General features: G+C 40.0%; 1 protein-coding gene across 2 annotated transcripts; it reads left to right on the top strand.

Moving 5' to 3' along the window:
- Positions 1–1,182: 1,182 nt before the first annotated feature.
- zw10 (zw10 kinetochore protein) lies at positions 1,183–13,031 on the top strand. Of its 2 annotated transcripts, none has more exons than XM_039778339.1 (16): positions 1,183–1,383; positions 3,733–3,867; positions 4,309–4,410; positions 4,716–4,793; positions 5,654–5,813; positions 6,836–6,988; positions 7,809–8,006; positions 8,095–8,231; positions 8,336–8,518; positions 9,064–9,287; positions 9,814–9,885; positions 9,985–10,154; positions 10,371–10,501; positions 10,661–10,792; positions 11,095–11,297; positions 12,362–13,031. In XM_039778339.1, the coding sequence occupies exons 1-16, from the start codon at positions 1,279–1,281 to the stop codon at positions 12,480–12,482; spliced, it is 2,304 nt and encodes a 767-aa protein (XP_039634273.1). In that variant the 5' UTR covers positions 1,183–1,278; the 3' UTR covers positions 12,483–13,031. The 2 variants fall into 2 exon arrangements, with proteins under 2 accessions (XP_039634273.1, XP_039634272.1); XM_039778338.1 differs by having other exon boundaries at positions 6,788–6,988.
- The last annotated feature ends 887 nt before the right edge of the window (positions 13,032–13,918 follow it).

Below are 13,918 nucleotides of genomic sequence, written 5' to 3'. Positions count from 1 at the left end.
TTGGTTGGATTTTTTGGGCGGTTCGCAAATCAGAATTAGCGCCACCCACTGGACTGGAGAACGGAGCAGTACCATAGACTGTAATAATATACAGTCTACGAGCAGTACATTACATTACTAATGTAATGAGGCTAGTCTCCTCTGCTCACCAAACATGTCAACACATTTTGTCTAAAGTGTTTTGATTGCAGTCGTGGAATGCAACTAAGTAGCCTACATTTACTCAAGTAGCCTACTGTACTTCAAGGTTCAAATTCAAGGTAGGCCTACTTTACTTGAGCATTTCCATTTTATACAACTTTATACTTACTCCACTACATCTCAGAGGAATGTGTTGTACTTTTTACTCCACTACATTTGTCTGACAGTTTTTCCTCTCCTTCCTGTCCAGTAAAATAACACATATCTCCAGATGTGATGATGTTGAATGTTTGTGATAAACTGAAGGATGAAGTGTTCCCTTTATGTTGAGATAATTCTCCTACTTCTTAAGTTTATTAAAGTCTTTAAAAAAGCCTCTCGGATCAGCTGGAAAATGAATCGTCACAAAGCTGAAAACAGGGCTGTTTTTTTCTGACACCATGAAAAGTTTAAAACTTTTTAGAGATACGTGGTTGATGATGATGCATCGCTGTAGATTAAACTACCCAACAGTAAAGGAGTTAAAATTAGCCCAACATTAAACATCTAGAGCAGTAAAATGCAACATACACATTAATGCAGCAGTATTATTATTACTATTATTATTATTATTATTAGTAGTAGTAGTAAAACACTGACAGGAACATTTTACTGCACAATGAGTAGGCTACTATTACTTTAAGTACATTTAGCTGGTAATACTATAGTTGTTACTTTTTGTAATGCATAACTTTTACTTGTGGTGTAGTAGCCAGGGGTGTCGGACTGGGGGCGTAAAGGGGACTTTACCCAGGGCCCTTATGTGATGAGGGCCCAAAAAGATGCTAGAATGAATAGCTGTGGATGTGGGGTGGGGCCCATAGAGAATTACTTTCTACAGGGCCCAGATTTTCACAGTGTGACATTAGAACTTTTACTGAAGGAAAGGATCTGAATACTTCTTCAACAGTGCGTTAAGTCCCTACATTCAGCACACGGTGGCGGTAATAGCACGGTATGATAGCACTTTACCATCAAATGTAAAGCGAAGAAGAAGGCGACATCTCCAACCAATCAGACCGCCTGGCGGGTCCTGAGCTGTTGTGCTGATCTGTCACAGTTTTGTAAAACATTATAACGTTCCCGTAGAGATACAGCATGGCGTCGTTTGTGACTGAAGTCCTCGCCAGCTCTGGCAAACTGGAGAAAGAGGACCTGTCCAGCAAAATAAGCAAAATGTCGCGCAAGGTGGAAGATACAAAGGTAATCCACTAGCTAGCATAGCATTGGCTACGTAACGCTAAGTAAAGTTTGAACCAGCGTTAGCAGTTAGCGCTAACACTGAAAGTCATGAAATCTCTTTTATTCTTTGACAAACGTTAGCTAAATGTTTACGGTTCTTTCTAAAATAAGACTAAGCTGCAAATACGTATTAGCTAATACATAGCGGACTATTGAGCTAGTTTAATTTAGGGCATTAGCGTTAGTAACGTTAAGACTTAGCTGCTAACGTTATATTTGCTGTCAACTCAGTGGTGACATCTGACTACGTGGCTGTATTTTAATCCTTAAGAAAATAACTTTATATTAGCTGCACTAGAGTTGTCTTACAGTAGGTCGCTGTATTGAATGAAGTCAGTGGTGGAATGTAACTAACGTTAAGTTCATTTACTTAAGTACACAGTTGAGGTAACGTTACTAGTAGCTACTTCTTTTCATGCCACTTCTACTTTTTACTCCACTGCATTAAGGCCTATTATCATTTTTGCTTCTTTTTTTTCTGTGTGCGTTTATATTATCCTTTTGTCTTTCTTGTCTTGTGAGGACTCTAAGCAATTATTATGAATCAGTGTGCATGATGTATGTGTGTAAAATTATTAATAGATGCATACAAATTGTGTATATTACATGACGTGATTAATTCCTGTAATATGATGCCTGGAGAATGCCACTCTTCAAGGGTTTTTAGGCAATTTTGCTTTACATTCCCTTTCAAATTATTTACTACATTTTTATATGTATAAATAAAGAAACAAAGCATTTATCTGGCACCTTTAGTTACTTTACAAGTTAAAATGTGTGAATACAAAACATATAAAGAGCTTATTGAACAACTATATAATCATGTAAAAACATTTAATGGTTCCAGCTTCACAAATGATCAGATTTGTTGGACAAAACAAATATTGTGAAGGTGTCACTTTGGGCTCTAGGTAATTGGGGCGCCATTTACTATTATCACTGTTTTTAAAAACCAATCGATCGATTAATGGAGAAAATAACCAGCGGATGAATCCATAATAAAACTAATCATTAGTTAATAGTTTTATAATGAGCTCCAGCTCATCTAACTCCGACAGTAAAATCTGAAATGCTTTTACATTAATGCTCAGGAATAATAATCCAATGATAAAATGTATAATATTATAACCGCCACAGGGGACATTTTTATACTTTTAATACTGTAACTTCTTTTTACTGATTAAACTTTCATGCTTTTACTGAAGGAACATTTTCAATGCAGGACTTTTACTTGTAACAGAGTATTTTTACAGTGTGGTATTACTTCAGTATAGGATGCGAGTACTTCCTCCACTGCTGGATAAAGTTTACCAAGAGTGCATCAGAGTTTTACTGACTTAAGCTTTGTGCATGTCAAATAGAGCTGGGCAATATATTGATATTATATCGATATCGATAGGAGACTAGATATCATCTTAGATTTTGAATATCGTGATATGACATAAGTGTCTTTTCCTGGTTTTAAAGGCTGCATTACTGTAATGCAGTGATGTACTTTTCTGAACCTACCGGACTGTTCTAGCTGTTCTATTATTTGCCTTTTCCCCACTTAGACATTATGTCCACATTACTGATGATTATCTAAAATCTAAGTGTGAAGATATTTTGTTAAAGCACCAATTGTCAACCCTAGAATATCACCGCAGTATCGATATCGAGGTATTTGGTCAAGAATATCATGATATCTGATTTTCTCCCTATCGCCCAGCCCTAATGTAGAATGTTGTATATGAACTTTGTCAAAATGGCCATTAAAAAAAACTTAACCTAATTGTAAGTTTTTGAGGGTCTGAATTAGTTTTATCATCGGTAAGTTATGGACAGGAGAAGTAGTGCTGAAACCATCAACACAACTTTGACAAAAAAAATGTACACCATCAATCTCTAGTAATAGCTAGTAATACCCTCCCATATGAAACGTCACATTGCTTTTCTGTTATATTATTATAAATGGAATATATTTGATTAAATGCACTTTATTTAGCTATGATTCCTCTTTATTGTAGTTATATATTGCCTCTGTGTGCTTTTGTTGATGACCTTGTGTTATTCTGGGTTAACACTGTTGTTCAATAGACTGATTCAGTCATAATTTGATGCACTAAAGCATGCTTTACCTCGTGATATAGACAGTATAAAGACTGTATTTTCTGTTATTGTGTGGATGAGTGTTATGATATACTTACAGTCAGACATTATTGGCTTTAAGTGTACACAAACTGCAAACAGTCATGGTCTGGGCTTTAAAAAAAAACAATACATTGTTACAATGTATCTATTAACTCTGTTTTCTTCATGTTTATTTTATAGGAAGAAGTATGTGACATGATAAACAAGCGATATGGTGACTTCCTCCCTAGTCTTCAAGGATCTGAGGAGCTTATGGTACAGGTTGATGAAGTCTCCAAAGAAATGGATGCCCTCAAAAACTGCATTGAGACTGAGGTATGTGTGAAACTGTTTATAAATGAAAGCAATGTTTAAGCCAGGTCCCCTGAAAGAGTAGAAGGGACTGGATTCAGTTCTACTCGAGGTGGATTCACAGTAGTATATATTTATTTTACTGTATCAGTAGCCTAACGTGTCTCTTTTCTTTTATTTCTTAATTACTATTCCCTTTTTTTTTTCTTCATTCTTCATTTTCTCTCCTCATTTAATTGTTCATTTCTTCTGTCCCTTTTTTTTAGACTGTTTTTTTTAGGTTTTTATTCTCTATATGCTACCTTTCTTGAATTATTTTAGAGATCCCAACGTGTCAAGCCCCTTGAGGGTTTTCTCGGTTTCCTTTGCATATCTTTTCTACTTATTTAGTTTTTTTACATGTGCTAAATAAATTAAATCAATCAAATATTTGTTAACGTTGGATGTTTGTGTGTGTTGACACAGGTGCAGCAGAATATCCACGTGGCTGTGGCGGAGTATGCAAAGATAAAGCAGCAGCTGGAGAAAAATACCATCATAATGACAATGCTTGGACACCTAAAACAGGTACAACATATTGTACATGGCAATTTATTAAGTAAAATAATATGTAGTCACAAATTGAATTAAATAGACTATGAACATAGATGCTAATGTCACTTTCTTTAAGAAAAAAGATAATGTATACTTTTCAATTAATTTCTTTCATTAATGAGCTCATAACAGTTATTATATGCATTGTACTGGTAGGGCTTTGGGTTTGCCATACATTAAATAAAGGTGTAGACTTGTTTTAGCAGAGAAACCGTGGTATTAGCATCCATAAGTGACATGTTTGAATCTTACTGTGTCATATCTATTGTGTGACTCAGTTTCACAGTGCAATGGAGGAGTCCAACAAAGCTTTACTGGACAAGAAGTATGTTGATGCAGCTAACCATCTGGAAAGGGTGAGAGCGTCTTACATCATGTCTGCACATCCTTACCTCCACTCTGAACTAGGGCCGGGCAATTAATCGAAAACTGAAATGACGGCACACTAACCGAGCTGATTTAGCTCCTTCTGTATGTACGGTATATTTCTTCAGGCAGGCTGTCAACTACCACTGTAATAGATCAAATTACATATCACCCATATCACCCACAACAAATCACTGCCAGTCACTGTTGTGTGCCGTCTGTAGCTTACTTCCAAAAAAAGAGGATGTTGTGACTGCACTTTTTTACCCTGCAGTGCAGTTTTCTTTGATATAATTGATCAGGAGTGCCCAGTCTAAAGTCCAGGTGAACCTGGAAATTGGCTTGAACTTGTTTAAGAAAAGGACTTAAATGTCAAAAGAATAGCTGTAACAGGGATACGTGCCATGTTGGTGTGCAAACAAAAAAAACAAACATGCGTGCGTTTTTGCAGCAATTCCATTCAATCATGTGAAAAGAGTGTCTGGATCAACTATGATGACTGAAAAACGCAGCATGAAACACCTGTGTGGACAAGCTTTTATACAGTTAAAATAGGCGCGCCTACCTTTTTAAATTAAGGTCAAGCATAGGAGAGGTTATGTTGGTCTATAATTTACACACATCAATTGCATGTCTGTCTCACTAGGGAGAGAGAAAGAAACCTCTGGTGCTCTTTCTGAGCTTTTTTTCCAAGGTTTTTTGGAGGCGGGTTTTTCCTTAACTGAATCGAGGGTCTAAGGACAGAGGGTGTCTTATGCTGTACAGATTGTAAAGCCCCCCTTTGTGATATTGGGCTATATGAATAAAATAAAAATACTGATTGATATGGATTTGACTGATTGTTTTCCAGGCAAGGGCCAGTGTGGATTCACTGAAGGGCTGGAAGACTTCCCAGCTGCCATTGCTCAGTGCTCTTAGCTCTGAGTTGACCGTGCAGAGAGAGAACTTAATTTACCACCTGGGAGATGAATGGAAGCGCCTTGTCATCTGGAGTTTACCGTCCTCAAAGGGTAAGACTTTTTTCTTTTCTTTTCTTTTTTCTGTGTGCGTGTGCGTGTGCGTGTGTGTGTGTGTGTGTGTGTGTCAGGTGTGGTACTAAAACAACTATATGAAGTATAGTTTGTACCGTACTTTGCTACAAAAAGTAGGTTCATCAAAACAAAATAAGCCAAACTTGATGCAAATGCTACAGTTGTCAGTGTTGTCTCAAAGGTCAAAGACTTTACTTAGAGTTCCTTTTCTTTCATACAGCATCTACGTGTAGGTATACATGTGATACTGATCAGTCAGAGGATGTTGCAGGGTACTCTCTGGCTCTCACCTTTCACATAGTATCGCATTGCCAGACCTATCTCTACAACGCTGTAGAGTAAGGTCTGGCTCTACCACACATACATTCTGCATCTGGGATAGGAGAAAAAAACGCTCTGGGTTGTTTGCATTTCTTTAAACCAATCACAATCGTCTAAGCTCCAAAATTCCAAACGTAGCAACGGTGGCTCTGCAAAATAGTCTCGGAAGGAACTTGTTTTGTTGGAGCATTTGCACCCTGCAAATGAAAACGCCACATACAATATTAAGTTAACTGTTCACACAATACAGTAACACAAGCTATTTAAATTAGCTGGATACATGGTTAAACATCATTTGCTCTTACCAGTGTATCGCCATGTGTACTTTGTCCACAGCAATAACTACCAATCGGTCCAAAGTTTGTTGTTTCCCGAAAAGAGAACAGCGGCAACACACATCGGCGGAAGTTCTGGCGATTATCGTGGAAATGAATTGTCGTCGATCCAGACTACCTTTCACCTAATGACATTAATTCCAGTCATTGTCTCAAAAAAATCACACAACATTATCCGGGATCCCTCCAACCCAGCTTGTACACAATTGGTCTATTTTATGAACTGTTTTTTTATTTATTTATTTATTTATTTTACTTGTTAGCATTTCTTGTTTTGCATATTTCAAAACCTGACAGCAAACCTATCTGAGGCATTAGTAGTGACTGATGGACGTGTACCACCAGAGCCTGCAGGTCTGAAGTCGTTCCTGAAGGTGAAGCTGAATCTGAGCCATGGGTGCACTAAGGACGGTGAAGCGAAACCAACAGCTCTGCTCTGCTGCGTCCTGCAAGCTCTGGCCATCCAGGGAGACCTTCAGCACAAGATCAAACTCTTCAGTAAGAGCAAGCAACACTGCTCACTGTTAAATATGCAGTCCTTTCATAATCTATTATAATTGTGTTTTCATACCTTTTCTTCCAACTTCACAATAGAAAAAGGTTAGTATAGGGTTAGCACTGTGGGAATATCAGCTGAACATACTATAGACTGACCCATCACAGTTTAAACATCTCCAATCTAACCACTGAGTAGACTGCACAGGGCCCAAAGAAAAACACAACTCAACATTTAGAGCCACATTTTGCCGCTTAAATAATGATCTTATTATTATTATTATTATTATTATTATTATCACTTATGCTTTTCTGGACTGGAAAACTAATTCAACATCCAAGATCCAACAGTATTCTCCCATCATGCAACACTGTGGACATCCACTAAATGAAAGTTTGAATAATTTAATTCCTCTTCTTTTGTGGCCTATTTAAAATGTAAATAATACATTTGGTCTCTGATTTATTCTGTTTTTATCTCTGTTAAACTAGTTATTACCGAAGGAAAGAAGTAAAAAAAAAAAAGTCAAGATAACAGCTGATTACAAACTTTAGAACGGTCTTGTATATGTTTTAACCAAAACATTTGACAACTGGAACTGGTCAGTGCTCTCTGTTAGACGTGTGTAATGGAGACATCGTTTCGAAGCATATTTTTGGCATTTCTGCTCTGCAGTTTCTTGCACCTTATCGGCTGATATGTTCATTGATATTTCTGTATCTGCAATAAGGTATTATTAGCTGATTTATCGCTCTAGCTCTCCAGCACAATGTATCCAAGGCCAGAATGTGCTCAGTGCTGCTGGTTTATGTTGTCGTTCAGGTCAGGTGCTGATGAAGACCATGCTGAAGCCGTTGGTGATGTACCCGTCACTGTCGGTGAGGGTAACAGAGCAGCAGGGTGAGGGAACCGTCTTGGCCTTACAGTGTTTGGAGGAGAGCCACAAGGAGAGGTCCACTCCTTCACAAGTCTACAGCAAACTGCTCCTGGTGCTCAGGACACTGCACTCACACCTGCTAGGTATAGGTCAGCTGGGACCATAACGAAATGATGTATCATGCTTAAAGCTTGCTCTATTTCACTATGTTTTACTTATTATTCTTTTCAGATGTGTCCATTGGTGATAAAAAGCTCTCTGCTATCTTGGGGGAGCTGATTTGGGAGGAAATGTCCAAGTGCATCATCCATGAGTGTCTGCTCTACTCCATCCCCACCAACAGCAGCCAGCTGGAGAAATACAACACTGTATGTATGGACCTGACAGCAGTTTGCATTGTACAATGCTATTTTAATGACACATAACAGAATTCAATTTTTACTGAATATCTGTTTTGTTGTACACATTCAAGGTGATCAAGGAAACGGAAGAGTTTGAGAAGTCTCTGAAGGAGATGGAGTTTCTGCAGGGCGATTCCACAGACCTGCTCAAATACGCCAGGGATGTCAACTGTCACTTTGCCAGCAAGAAGTGCAAGGATGTCATCGTGGCGGCCCGCAAACTCATGACCTCCAAGATGCACAACACCGTCAAAGTATGTGTGAGCTAGGGCTGAGTGTCTGGATGAATAAACTGGAGACTGGGGATTGACTCAGCTGCTACAGACTGAAATGGAAAACAGGAAACATTAAAAATGGATGTTATTTACTTAGTAAGTCTCAGTAACAAGTGTTTCCCAGGGATGCTATTAGTCAGAGGCAACCTTGAAGCCTTTTCTCTCATACAATGAACCATGAAATATGTCTACTTCTGATTGATTGATTGATTGATTGATTGATTGAAATCTCACATTTGCAGTGCATGTGCAGCTACTACTTTGCTCTGTTTATGTTCATGCACTTGCACTCTCCCCTTTCAGGCTCTTGGAAACGGTCACAGTGATTTTCTTTCTAGCAGTTAGCATTTTTTTCAGACTCTTCTCTTTCTTTATTTGACATTGGAAGATGGATTGTCACTATTGGGCACTATTGTATTACATTGCATTGTGCTGCAGTCCAAATTTACATGAAATATTCCCCAAAATCTCCACATTGCTTATTTGTTTGTCTTTTTGCACCAATTTTCTCTTAACTCTGTTAGATCACACCAGACTACAAGCTGCGTCTTGCCAAGCTGCCAGTTCCAGCTTCGGAGCTGAAGGGGAAGCATGAGACCACAAAGAACGAGATAACGATGGAGAACAAAAAGCAGCTGTCTCCGTGGAGTATGTGTCTGCCAGCCTGCCGCATCAGCGAGTCGGTGCAGCAGCTGATGGAGCTGGCTCTCAACACCCTGAGTGAAGCTGTTGGAAGCTCCACACAATGGTGTGTTCCAGTGCTCAGAGACCTGCTGTAACTAATCTTCTTTAAGAGTCAAATGTTTCTAAACGGAAGAGTCCCATTTCATATGCTGTAAAGTTTCAGCATTATTTATGATTATTTGTTCAACTTTTTTTTCATTCTTGTAAATTGGCTTTGGCTCACAGCATTGTTGATGTATCATCATTGCAAAACACTGTGAAGCTACATAAGTAAGTACAGCTGCAGTGGACTGTCAGGAGGAGGGCAATGGCAATAAAAGAAGCAACGTAAACAATACTTACATTAAAAAGTCCTATCAACATCACACTCAAAACGAGGTGGAAAAGTGGTCCGAAATGAAGCAGCAGAGGCCAAGATAACCTGACCTCTAGACCGAGGCAGAGTCAAGCTTCACTGGATCCTGCTATTTCCATAATGCATGTCGATGGAGTTTTTTATTAGGCCACCGGGCAGGGAGGGTCGAGGCTTGTCAGAACGTCATCAATGAATAAGTGTTGTAAAACGTAATCAATCTTTCTGTTGTTTTTAGTGCATTACAACTCTTCTTCACCGTGAGAAACATCTTTCAGCTGTTCTACGATGTCGTCCCGACGTACCACAAGTAAGGATGTTTCCGTCGTATAACGGAGCGGATCAAAACAAACACATTTCTCCTCGAGGTGTAAATGGTTGCCTTCTTTTTCTCTGCTACTCAATCTAGGGAGAACCTGCTCAAGTTCCCTCACCTGGCTGCCATCCAGCACAACAACTGCATGTACCTAGCCCACCACCTGCTCACCCTGGGCCACCATTTCAGAACTCACCTGCCACAGCCCCTCAGCGAGGGCATCGCAACATTTGTTGACATGGTGCCCGGATTCAGGAAACTGGGTAAACAAATAATTATAACGGTCGGCCACATTGCCATGAAATTTGGTACAGAAATTCATCTCCAAAATTACTCCTGTTCCTCGGACATTCATGGTCCACAGACAACAAGTCACCATCGGACCAAAATGTCCACTTTTAACATATACGAAATAGAAACATCTAATCTGCAGATTACCTTGAAAATATGCTGAGCAGCCTTTTGTCATTTCCCGCCAGGTGCCCAGTGCTTCTTGGCGCAGATGAACGTCCAGAGAGCTGAACTGTTGGAGAGACTTTCCACCGCTCACAATTTCGGCAACCTGGATGATGAAGACAACTACATTGCAGCCAGCAAAGCAGTAAGACAGGTGAGAAGAAAAGCCTTGAAAAGAATATGTAACTGTTGTAAAAATGGTGTTTATGCGCTTTCAGGCTATAGCTATGACTGCATCTGGCAAATCAATAAATTATTTTATTCATGCACAGTTTCTCAATCATACCGTGGTCATCTGTTTGCTTTATGGCAGGTCATCCATCAGTTGAAGCAGTTGGGCACAGTGTGGCAGGATGTCCTACCAGTCAGCATCTATTGTAAAGCCATGGGCAACCTCCTCAACACAGCCATCGCAGAAGTCATTTCCAAAATCATGATGCTAGAGGTTTGGCTTTTTTTTTCTTTTTCTTTTAAGCTACAAACCATTAAATCCTAGTAAAAAAAATACAGAGGGGAGATTAATTATTTGTGACTGTATAATGGTTAAGATGATTTACATTTCTACAGCACTAATCCCATCAGTAGTTAAGGGTTCTGATTTTTTTTATTTTGGATGTAGTCCCAGGTTGATTAAATACCCAAATTTGTTGAGTTCAAACACAGAAAAATAGTATTATCTTGATATGATTATGATCAACTGTATGAAATGAGCAATAAGGATTTTATTTCTTACTTAACCGTCTACAGGATATTTCCTCTGAGGACGGGGAGCACCTTCACACTCTGTGTCAAACCATCATTGAGGAAGGTCCGCTGGTTTTCATCCCTCTGGCCGAGGAAAACAAGAACAAGAAGTATCAGGAGGAAGTGCCTCTCTACGTGAGGAAGTGGAGTACCTTCAAGGAGCTGGTCATCGTGCTGCGGGCCAGCCTGCAGGAGATAGTCGACAGGTCAGGAAACAATAAAGTATCAATAGATTATAGTATAAAGTGAATAAAAGCAAGGTCTGGGGTATTTGCGTTTATCTGTGTTTTAAGCCCCCAACTTCTCCTTCCAGGCAGCACTGCCTGGAAGGCACTGGGATTAGGTTAGGGTTAAATTTAGAGTTAGGTGCCCTGAAGTCAACAGTTGCGGCGCTGCCTTGAAGTCAATTAGGCAATGGTTAGGATTAGGTGCCCTGAAGTCAACGGTCGCAGCGCTGCCTGGAAGGAGACGTTGAGGGCTTAAAACACCATTGGGCGTTATTTGCTGGCCAGTGATTATGCTCAGGCTTGTTCTGCTCCTTTCTCAAAATATACCTACATAATCTGGACTTTAATTAACTGAGTTCAAAGAATAATGTCCCGGTATGCCAGTTGTTCTATTTTACATTTACGTTTGTTCCCACTAGCCTTAAAGCTACACTGCAGTGCAACTTAAAAGATTGCAGTTAGCAAGAGACAGAGTTTTACAAAAGAGCGGTCAAAATTGAAGCAGCTAAGGCGAAGACATCCTGACTTTTAGTCGTTAGGCTGAGTCAAACTCCAAAAACACTGCCACAGAAGACATTATACAAGTGTTTTTTATGCTTGTTAGTATAGTGACTTATGCGAGTGCCTCTTTGGTATTAAAAGAAGCTTCTGGCTACCATCATACTTTTCCCCCCTTTTAATGTGTGCGATTGGTAGCCTGGAAATCCAGACCCAAATTCGAAAGATTAAGGGTCTGGCACTGAGTAATGAAATTTTGAATTTGAAAATCTCACCTCACGCAATTGGATAACACTACGACCAGTCACAACAATACACAGGGTGACGTATCCAGGGCCCCATACGCTTAGCTACCAGCGGCGCTGGTAAACTGCCGTCATCTGTTTAGCTCGCCTCTGGCCCGCCACAGGGGGGCTACAGGGGCATAGTTAATGAGCATCATTACTGAATGCCAGAGTAACTCGCGGAGCAAATTCAAATTGTGCTCTCGCGAGAACTTTCCAGGGTATGCGATTGGCTGATTTGTCTGTGATTCCTCTCCACAGGTGGGCTGACGGGAAAGGTCCGCTGGCGTTGGAGTTCTCCAGTTCGGAGGTGAAGAACCTGATCCGAGCTTTGTTTCAGAATACGGAGAGGAGAGCTGTAGCTCTGACCAAAATCAAATAGATCCTTGGAGCAAAAAGAAAGATACTACAGCACTTTTTCCTCTGAGGAAAATTCATTCATTTCCATTTTCTGTTGCGTTCAATATATGCATTCACATGTGTTTAGGTCCAACAGTTTGTCACAGAGACAGTGTCTGACCGAGGTGCTGTCGCTATATAAGCTGGTTGTAATCAATCTGTGGGATATGTTACTTCTCAGCATCCAGACTGCAATTAGTCCTTCAGAGATTACACGAAGGCTTCTTTACATCCTGCAGCATCCAGTCATATAGCTTGTAGTGGGTTTACCACGACAAAGCCAACTGAGGTTGTGCCATCTGTTGACATGATGTCTTATCCAGGGTTAACTTTGCTTGTTAATCAAACTTCATCTGTAGCGTGTTTGAGCTTTTCTGTACTGATGTCATTTCAGGAGAGTTTGTTTAAACCTAAACGACCATTGAGTTCTGATAAAGATTCCCCTGGGCCTTGCATCTCAAGCCATTAAACTGAACTCTTCTGTCCATGTATTTATTACTTGTCCAAATAAACCAAAAGACTCAACTTTTCAGAACCTTTTCCAGCTGTTTTTGATGAATATGATGATGATCTTGGTGGCACGGCATGCCACCTTGCCAGTACACAATGATGAGTGTGTTGTTGGAAGAAATTGCAACTGCCTTTACTTTTGTCAGCAGCTGTGTAATGGCTTTGCAAGCACTTTCCATAGTTTAGGGTCAGTTCTGTGTCTTCTGCACCACATGTGCAGATCTCTAGTATATCCTAATAAGGTGAAAAACTAATACCATAACATTAAAATAAAATGGGAGAAGGGTGAGATGCTTGTGAAATCCTAAATAGGATATGCATTCAGCATTCTGATTGCATGAAACCAAAAGTACTAGCTCTAAAAATGTTCATTCATGGTCACTTCAATGATAAATCTTTGTTTTTAAGGAATCTGCTTCTAGACACTAGTACTTGTGTACAGTTGTGCGAACGAATCAGGCCCAGCTTACATCTAGGACGTGGTGAAAGGTCCATGGCATGAAAATTTCACTTTATGAGGTTTTTTAACATTAATATGCGTTCCCCCAGCCTGCCTATGGTCCCCCAGTGGCTAGAAATGGTGATAGGTGTAAACCGAGCCCTGTGTATCCTGCTCTGCCTTTGAGAAAATGAAAGCTCAGATGGGCTGATCTGGAATCTTCTCCTTATGAGGTCATAAGGAGCAAGGTTACCTCCCCTTTCTCTGCTTTGCCCACCCAGAGAATTTGGCCCACCCACGAGAGAGAGACGTCATGGCTTTCAAACGAGTAAAGTGGCAGTTGGTCAAGGCCACACCCCCACCCTCCACCTTGCCCCCCCCTCTCTCCTCCTCAATAGCTACAGACACAGAAATGGCACATCCTAAGGAAAGCTCATTGTGGGACTGGCTCTAGTGGCTGTAATTCTGCA

This window comes from Perca fluviatilis, chromosome 16 (genome assembly GCF_010015445.1).
Source record: "Perca fluviatilis chromosome 16, GENO_Pfluv_1.0, whole genome shotgun sequence".
NCBI lineage: Eukaryota > Metazoa > Chordata > Actinopteri > Perciformes > Percidae > Perca > Perca fluviatilis.
Note: the sequence above shows the minus strand (reverse complement) of the source record. Positions and strands in the feature narration are given on the sequence as shown.